The sequence below is a fragment of the Triticum dicoccoides genome, chromosome 3A (assembly GCF_002162155.2).
Source record: "Triticum dicoccoides isolate Atlit2015 ecotype Zavitan chromosome 3A, WEW_v2.0, whole genome shotgun sequence".
Classification (NCBI taxonomy): Eukaryota; Viridiplantae; Streptophyta; class Magnoliopsida; order Poales; family Poaceae; genus Triticum; species Triticum dicoccoides.
In genome coordinates, this window is record NC_041384.1 from 573,595,836 (window position 1) to 573,605,722 (window position 9,887).

At 48.6% G+C, this 9,887-nt stretch overlaps 1 protein-coding gene across 1 annotated transcript; it reads left to right on the plus strand.

Annotated features, from left to right (window-relative positions):
• The first annotated feature begins 3,612 nt into the window (after window positions 1-3,612).
• LOC119272187 (ethylene-responsive transcription factor 12-like) lies at window positions 3,613-4,401 on the plus strand. The gene has a single exon (XM_037553736.1). The coding sequence runs from the start codon at window positions 3,730-3,732 to the stop codon at window positions 4,249-4,251; it is 522 nt and encodes a 173-aa protein (XP_037409633.1). The 5' UTR covers window positions 3,613-3,729; the 3' UTR covers window positions 4,252-4,401.
• The last annotated feature ends 5,486 nt before the right edge of the window (window positions 4,402-9,887 follow it).

The following is a 9,887-nucleotide window of genomic DNA, read 5'->3' on the forward strand; positions in this document are numbered from 1 at the left end:
AACCAAAAAATTCGAATAAATCGGGCGTTCGTTTGGGGGATCAACAGTTGGTGTTGGCCTAAAAGCAAAGCCGCGAGGCCCACGCCGCCGCACGCACCAAACGCCGTACTCCCCCACCACCCATCCACTCCCCCTCTTTTAGGCCAACTCCACCGCGCGACCCCAAATGGACGTCCATTTTGTCCGGTTTTTGTCCCTTTGGGTAGGGATTTGGGATCGTGTCCGGGCCTGTCCTGGGATGCGGTGGCCGTGCGCCCAGCGTGCGGCCGCATCCTTTTGCCCCATCCTGTCTGCGTCTATTTAAAAAAAGGAACGTTTCAAATGCCAAGCCCCAGTTCACGACCCGAGTTCATCACGCCGGCAACAAAGCCAGCGGCCTACACGACCATCGCCGGCAACACAGCCAGCGGCCGGCAACACAACCAGCCTCCAAAATGAATAGTTGTCCTCGCCGGCAACACAGCCAGCGGCCGGCAACACAGCCGGCCTCCAAAATGAATGTTTTTTCGCCGGCACACTGCCAGCGGCCCAGCGGGCGGGCGGCACCCATGCCAGCCTCCAAAAAGAACGGCCACACCGATAGGACGACCTAGTTCAGGCCTTCGGCGTCGAGCATCTCCTTCTGCTTGGCCTCGAACCAGGCCCTCGTCTTGTCGCTCATCTTCGACAAGTCCACGCTCATGATCGCAAGGGCCACCTCCTTCGCTTTGGTGGCGGCATTGGTGGCCTCGATGTCGAGCTGCCTTTGCCTGGCCTTGACGTTGTCGGCCTCGATGTCGAGCTGCCTTTGCCGGGCGGCCTCTTCCATGTCGAGCTGCCTTTGCCGGGCCGCCTCCTCCATGTCTATCTTCCTCTTCTTGGCCGCCTCCTCCATCTCAAGCTTCTATGGTTGGAGGTCTAGGTATTGCTTCGTTTGATCGTCCTTGCTTTGCCGCTTCTTCTCATCCCTCACATCCTTATGTGACATCATGCCATGCAAAGTCTCATGCAAGGCCATGGATGAGGCGTCACGTATGTCGTCCACCTTTGAGTTGGTCTTGCCCCTCGGCCTCTTCAATGCCTCGCCATCCCCACCTCCGGCGAACTTGGCCGTCTTCTTGCCTCTCTTCCTTTGAAGTTCACGGTATTGATCCTTGAACTTAGGGCAATTGTTGATGATCTTCCAACAATGCGTAAGAGTGAATGGCTTGTCATTGTGCCGGGCCTTGAATGCCTCCAAAGATTGAAATGCCTACACCACATGATCAACAACAAGTGAACATGCAAACATATACACGGCCGAAGTCTCATGGCCGTAGCAAGGGCTAGAAAGAGAAGAGCATACCATGTCTCCAACGCCGAGACCACTCACGGGCCGTGCTTCAACGCTCTCAAATGCGGCACAATACTTGTTGCACTCTTATTGGATGAACAACCATCTTTTTTGAATCGATCCGATGCCACGGTTGCTTGTAATTTGGTAGGGCTCAAACATCTTCCTTTCATGGAATGTTTTGTGGACTCTCCTCCAAAAAACAATGCCCTTTTGTTGCGCGCCGGTCCTTGGATCTTGGCTAATCTCCATCCAACATTGGCAAATCAACTTGTCCTCATCTTGTGTATATGAACCGGTGTGAATGCTCTTCCGCTTCTTTTGTGCTTCCGCTCTTTGGGTGAGCTCGTCTATGAACAATGGAGCGCCACTAATATCAACATCATTGGCTTCATCTTCATCTTCACCTTCGACATAGATGTCATCGTCTTCATGCCACGAATCACCATGGTCGTAGTAAGCACGGTCGTCGGCCTCTTCATCGGGCACGTACTGGGCGCGGCCATCCTGACTTTGGGTCTCATCGGGGTCGTAGGCACGACCATGCCCACCCTAGAAGATCACGTCCTCCATGTACTGGTTGTAGAAGGGGTCGTCCACCGTCGGCGTTGAGGTTGGCATTTCGTCAAACAACACGCGGGGGGCCGGCATGGTGCCCGTGAACGGTGCACGCGCCTGCTTTCTTTGCATCTCGACGGAAGGCCGCCCGCCGCTGCTGGACCCAGGCGTCACATTGAGGTCGATGACGGCCGCGAGGCGTGGTGTGGACGGCGCGAACAAGCCCACGTCTGGCGACGCCGAGAAACGGGTTTGGTCGTCGTGCCTGGGTGGAGGAAAGCCGGGCGACATGGGCGCGTCGCGCGACGTCGGCGACTGGCAGTGCGTAGGTCGGGCGACCGACGAGCCTGTGCTCGCCGGGCCGACGGCCGCTGCATGGAACCCCGCCGGACGGCCCATGCCAAGCATGAGGATGGCGTGCGCTTTGTTGACGAGGTCCTCCTTCGCGTCGGCAGCGGCCTTGCGCCACGCGGCCTCCAGCTCCTCGCGCTGGGCGGCGAACTTGGCCGCGACGACATTCATCTTGACGGCCGCTCTCCGTTCCCTCCTCTTCGCCGATACCGCGTCCAACTTGGCGATCTCCTCCGGCGTGTACTCCGACCGCGGCTTCCTTGGCGCGTTCTTCTTCACCTTTGCGGTCGGGTCGACGGCCAGGCCGCCGGAACTCGGCGGGGCGTCGGCCATGGACGGGGAGAGAGGGGGGGCGGCGGGAGGGACGTGGGAGGGTTTGGAGGAAATGGCGCCAAATGGCCGTCGGGGGGTTTTTGGTTTCTCCCACCGACAGGCGGGCCAGGGGAGGACAAGCGCGCGCGTCCCGCCGTCCGCGCGCTGTCCGCTTCACCCCAAAACCGACGCAAGTTTGGGCCGGGGATGTGTCGAAAGCGGACACAAAGCGGACAAAAATTCGTTTGTTCCGCGCGCTAGGCCGCCTTTTTATTTCTTTTATCTCAAACGGACAGGGCCGGACAGGATAGGGTCGCGCGGTGGAGTTGACCTTATTATCGCCCGGGCCCCGCCGCCTTCACTAGCGGCGACGCGCCACACGCGTCCCGTTCCAGCCCGCCCGTGCTGTCCCCCGCCCCACGACACGCCTCCTCGCACGTGAACCCGCGCGCAAGCAAGTGCCCGTCGACACGTCCCGACGCCACCCACCGCGTATCCTCCCGGGCCATGCTCATTTGACTGACTGGTCCATGGGGACAGCGAGCCCACGCCCCCACCGGTCATCGTAACCTGATCGTACCATACCACTTTTATTCCTCGCGGCGAATAAACGACAAGGCGGGAAGCGGGGCAGGAGGATGGCGCAGGCATGCGAGATTCACTGACAGGCAGGTCCCGACGATCGCGGCCCCACCAGACATGGGCGCTGCACCGTCCGGCGCCGCATGCCCCAGGCGAGCTGGAGTCGTCCGTCTAGGACCGATGAAAGGCGAGCGGCGGGGCGGTCGTATTGGGTCGGCATGTCGTCACGCGAGCAGGCGGAGAGAGAAATGGAACGGAGGCGGTGGGTGCACAGCGCCAGGAACGGCACTGTACCGCGCAGCGACCAGCAGCAGCAGTAAGAAAAAGAGGAAGCGGCCCCGCCCGGCGATACGTCAAGTCGCGCGGCGGCTGTGCCGTGCTCCCCCAACCCACCCCAACCCCCCGAACCCCAACCCAAGGTGCGGCTACGGGCCCCTCCGTTCTACGCGGTGCGGCGCCGGTCTATAATAATACCAGTACACCCGGCGCCAGCCAAAGAATCCCACCCCACGTAGCGCTCCACATGCGTTGCGTTAGATAGACGGACCTGTCGTCCAAGAGAGCGAACCAGACACTGCCGCGCCGAGTAGACTCACTGTGCGCCTCCCCGTCCGATGGATCCGGTGCTGCGGGGAGCGGCGAGCCTCGGTGGCGGCCATGGCCAAGGTGGCGCGGGAGGAGGAGGAGGGGGAGGAGGAGGCGAGGCGCACTACAGGGGCGTGAGGAAGCGGCCGTGGGGGCGGTACGCGGCGGAGATCCGCGACCCGTGGAAGAAAACGCGGGTGTGGCTGGGCACCTTCGACACCCCCGTGGAGGCCGCCCTCGCCTACGACCGCGCCGCGCGAACCCTCCGCGGCGCCAAGGCCAAGACCAACTTCCCCGGCCACCACCACCACCGCCCGCCTCTGCAGCAGCAGCCTGTTCCGTTCGGCGGCGTCGACCTCAACTTCCCTTCGCCGTGGCACTTCGTCTACTTCTCGCCTCCTGCGGCCGCGCCGGCGCCCCGTCTCCCGCAGGAAGCGTCTCCGGCGGTCCCCGTCCCGCCGTCGACGGCGCTCGAGCTCGGCATGGCGCCCGGGCCTGCCGGCCTCCCGTTCGACCTCAACGAGCCGCCGTCGCTGCTGTTCGGGTCGTGATGCGATCGCGTAGCTGCGATCGGCCGTAGTGGACTTCTGTGACGGCGAGAGAGAGACGTGCTGACGGCCGCAAGGGGCCGGAGCCGACGGCACTGGTCCGGCTAGCTGTATATACCTATTTGTGGAAAGCTTGGCCTTTCTTCTCGGTCATTGCCCGTCTGTTTCGTTCATGCGTTTCTGCTTTCGGGTGAGCTGTCGGTAATGGTGGCGCTGGGTTAGTTGGGTTGGGTGTCTCTTTTACTACCGGAAGAGTGTTTTGCTCGGTAAACACAGGCCCTGTTTGGATACCTAGGTTAGAGTTAGTTTTGGTTAGTTGAGGCTCAAATAACCCAAAAGTATCCAAACATGGTGGGTTAGTTGGATCTAACCCAACCCAAAAAACTAGCCCACACTAGAGGAGCTTATTTGGGTTAGTTCTCTTGGGCCCACTAAAAAATTAGTAAAAAAAGTTACCCCTCCCATCCAAACATGGCCTAAAGTAGTCAAATGATTGGAAAAGAATATTTATTATCAATCTAACCCTATCATCCAAACAACTCTTTGGTTAGAGTTAGTTTAGGGTTGGTTTAAGGTTAGAATCTAACTCTAACCTCTAACTGAGTTAGAGTATCCAAACAGGGCCACAGGCTTCTGGTCTTGCCTCATTAGCCCCAGGAGCCGACGGTGCGGCCGTGCACAGTGCAGCAGGCGGCGCTGTACTTTTCGCTCAGGAGTCTTCTGCGGATACTGTGCATGCGCTAATCCATTGTACTACTACTTGTTTTTTTTTTTGCGATTATGACCTCGGATCTACTCCGTTCGGAATTACTTGTCCTAGAAATGGATGTATCTAGATGTATTTTAGTTTAGATACATCCATTTCTTTTTTTAAGGCAGATACATCCATTTCTGAGACAAGTAATTTTGAACGAAGGGAGTACTTCCTCCATTCCAAAATATAGTGCTCCCGCGCTTCTCGAGGTCCAACTTTGGTCATAAATTTAACTAACGAGACCAACTGCGGCGGGAGAAAAAATTATACAATTGAGAAATTTTTTCGAATACGAATTCAATGATATAATTTTTGATCCCGCCACAATCAGTCTTGATAGTTAAATTTACGGTCAAAGTTGAAGCACGGAGATAGAGGAAGCACTACATTGTGAAATGTAGGGAGTAGTATATTGAAATTAAAGCAGTGGTACGACACACTCCACAAAGAAAGGAAATTACACCAAGGTCCTTGGGGTACCATTTATTTTCCTAGAACGGCGACGAGCCCCTCACCAAATCGACGCCACCAAGAACTACCACTACCCTATCTACACGCCGGAAGCAGAGGAACGGGATCCCCACCTTCTCCCGCCGTCGGAGCGAGCAGAGGAGGCAAGAATCCGCGCCTCGCCGGCGGGATCTAGGGGTATTTTTAGTCGCTCCCTTTCGCCCCTCTCTCTCTCTCTGAAAGAGGAAGTTACGCACGTCTACGTATTGCTATCATTAACTTGTTGGTTTGTTGCACATGGGGATGGAATGAAAATAGTCATGCCGCGGCAGGGCAAATTTGGTGTTTTGACCTTTTCGTGAAAGTTAAGTCAGATCTGACCTTATTTTTTTTTTTAGATTTGATTATTTTCCTACAATTGGAATCAATGGCGATAGGGTATAACCGCCACAACCGAGGACCTTTGCGGTAAGTCCTATCGCAAAAAGAAAATCTAAGTATCTAATATAGTGCTTGTACCCACCTATTGACAGGCACTTCGATGATAGGGTTATACATGCTATCGTCCAGAGTATAACTCCTACCAATTTTTTTGTTTTCTTGCAAGGGGCATACTCCTACCAGTTGATAGTTTTACTACCCCCTCCGTCTCATAATGTAAAATATTATGGAAGTATATTACTAAAACATGCCTGGTTATTCCGTAAAAAAAACATGCCTGGTTATTTCGCGTGTTCAGAAGAGGAAAAGCACTAACCCCGGAGTGGAAGGTGTAAGCCATAGCAGTAATACTCCCTCCGATCCTTTTTAGTCTGCGCATTAAATTTGTATCAAGTCAAAGTTTATAAAGTTTGACCAAATTTATATTAATTAATATCAACATCCACAATACCAAATATATATTATGAAACTACATTTCATAATGAATCTAACAGTAGTAAATCGGCATTGTGAATCTTCATGCTTTTTTTTATAAATTTAATCAAAGTAGAGATACTTTGACTTCGTACAAATATATACTATGCAAACTAAAAAGAACCTACTACCTTATTTGTACTGCTACGTACTGTACGTGTATGGTCGAGAAATCTCTCAGATTACGTCATGGTCGTCTGTCTGTCTGTCTGCCTCGATAGTGTATACTTCTGGGTGTTCGCTCAGCTCGTATTTACTGCCCGGTCCGAAGTTGCGCCGCGCCGAAGCGATGGAGATCCTCGTAGTGACCGTAACGAGTCAACAGAGGTATTCATTGCCTCGCAGCAGCAGAATACTCTCGACAGAAAAATTAATTGGCCAACAGGGCTCTGCAACCTTAAGGCCGGTCACAATGAAGAGGAACTTAGGAGTAACATCACACACTTCAATACAATTTTGCTTATGTGACACATATTTAATGAAGAGAGAGGTGCTTGTGGTAACTAGCTAAGTTATCGGAACATCACACATTTCAAGAAACAATGAGTCTATAACCTAATAAATACATCGTTGCATGACACTATATAGATGTTCCTACCTACTATGGAGATAGTAATATGGTCTAGGGAAGTGTGTAAGTTAATAGCTTATGTTCTTGCCCATTATGACCAGCCTAACACACTGCCGAGCTAGCTAGATGAACAGTGCGCGCTCAATGGTAGTACTTCGTCCTTCGCCAAAATTGTTACTCGTCGGGTTACTTAGAGGCTGTTTGATTTGTAACTAATTTTGCTAAAGATTGTCATACTTAAGGTTAGACAAGTTTGACTAACTTAGATGAGTGTTTAGTTTAAGCCACACCTTAGGCAAGCCACACTTAGATCCCATATGACGTAGACACAAAAAATGTGGCAAGATTCCCTTAGCCTTGCCAACTTGTGGTTCTTATTTTGATGAACTAACTTTAGACAAGTTTAAAAAAAATGTATGACAAAATATGGTAATACTAGTCCTAAAACCAAACAGCCCCTTAATAATATTATCCAATGCCAAAATCTCCGGCTGTGATTCCCATGTCTTTCGTCGGTTGTGACTGACTATATACTCACTGTAACTTATTACCAACTGAAGAAACAGATCAGCAGCACACCATCGCTGGACGGATACATGCAGCATGATAGAGTTGTCTGACATTATGATGACGTCGACGGCAGGCCAGATAAAGTTGATGAGTCAGTTACTGCTATGGAGATGGACCGGTGGAAGATGATGGCAGCAGTCTCTAAGAGTGCGACGGTCCAGTATGAGACCCAGTCCCGGTATGTGACTGGCCTAGGGCATCCGACTTTAGCTGTTAGGATTTGATACGATGTTCATTTGGTATTAGACTCGGATATTCGGCACACCTTCATTAAAGAGATAGGAATAGCAACATGTGTTATCTAAATGGTGCCTTCAAGTTAACTGATGTATTATTTTGTATATGAATAATTAATAAAATAACCGCATGCATCGTCCAAATGTAAAGGTCGAGAATCTCTTCTTCTTTTCAAAAAAAAAAAAAAGCATACCACCACTCTTCGGAATAAAACGTTATAAGAGTGTCACCTCCTTCGTGGACAGCTATGCTTTAGGTTAGCGCGAGCCGCTTTTTATTCGGCGCTTTCGCCGACGGTCAGCAGATTGACTAACTTTTGTAATTTTTAATTACTTTTTTTAGAACTTATTTTCCTTTGAGAACTTGTAATTTTTAATTACTGTACACAAAGCAGAGCGAACGGGTGGAAAATTACACGTGCGACGATGAGGAATAACTTCAAACATATTTATTTGACGCAACTATGTCTCGCTCATATCGAGACGTAGTGCAAATTCCCTTCACAGCTGCAAGAATGGCTCGGCTCATCAGGGACTACTGGTCCTCACCGCTCTTTTTTTTTCGTTTCTGTTTTCACATTTTTGCATTTGTCTACTTTTGCTTATATTCCGTAGTATTCTAAATATATCTATTATAAAAACCACTTCACATCTCAAGAACATTTTTTGAATTCGTGAACATTTTATAATATTTGCAAAAAAATTTAAAAAATATGTGAATATTTTTAAGCAATTTTCTTGAATAGGCGAATATTTCTAGAATCAACGAACATTCTTTTTGAAATTGATGGATTTTTTATAATTACGAACATTCTGTTGATTGCTGATATTTTTTCTGATTTACCAGATATTTTTTGAAATACAAGATCATTCTTTGAATCAGCAAACATTTTATGAAATAATGAACAATGTTGTAAGTCACGAACAGTTTTTGAACTTTTAGGATACTTTTCTATTCATGATTTTTTTTAGAATTGGCGAAATTTCTTTCAATTTCGTTAACAGTTTTTAATACACAAACTTTTAAAAAATTCATGAACGTTTTATGATTTCCCGAACAATTTTTTCCAAATTTCGAAAAAAAATTGAATCCACAAAACATATTATGATTTACTGAACATTTTATTTCAAAATTCTCTTTTTAAAAAATTTCACAACTTTTTTGAATCCCAAATTATGTAAAGTATAAAAAATAAAAACGGAAAATAAAAATAGAAATAAAAACGAAAATTGGAAAATAGGCTGTCCAGACATGGGTGGCTCGAACGGACATGCTACGTCTTCTCCAAGTGCGTAGAGCGTAGTATAGGAGATCCCTACTGCATGGCTTGCCCACGCGGCGGATTCGTCTGTGTAAAACATTTTATATCACTTACAGATAGCATTGGTGGGTAATATTTTGCAATTCTGGACAATTTTTGTGACGTACCAACAGAGGTAGTATCCCTTATTATTAGGTATAGATTGGTCCGATTTGTTTGATCAATGGCTCGATTTTGGGAGGAGTTTAACCTATTTAACGGTCTGGATTTAATCAGCTTTATTTTTGGCATATTCATAAGTTATTGTTACCGCAGGAGCTATGCCCCATTAATAAAGTGGAGCGTGTTTACACTACAAAAATGTCCGCCCTACCACCAGACATAACTCCAGCTGGCCCAGTACTCTAGCTAACTCTGTGTGAACTTTTTCTTTGTTTCCTATTCGTGGTTTTGACAGTTTTCATTGGTTTTCTGTGAGTTTTTATTTCCCTTTTCATTAGATCTCCTTTTCCTTTTCTTATTTTTCCTTCAGGTTTCTTTTAGTTTTCTTTGTTTCTTTATTTGGTCTTCTTCAGTTTTTTTTATTTTGTTTTTTCCAATACATCTCTATTTTATTGATACATATTGTAAAAAAATTGTATACATCAAGATTTATATACATTTTGTTCTAGGATTTCAAAATTTGTTTGTGCTTCGATTTCTGTTCTGGAGTTTCAAACAATGTTGGTGTTTTCAAATTTTGTTGCGGAGATTTAAAAAATGTTCCCATTTTTCAAAAATGTTCGCCTATCCAAAACTGTTTTGCCATTCAAAAAATGTTCGAGTTTCCTAGAAAATGTTAGTATTTTCAACTTTTTGGGGGAGTTTAAAAATTGTTTCTG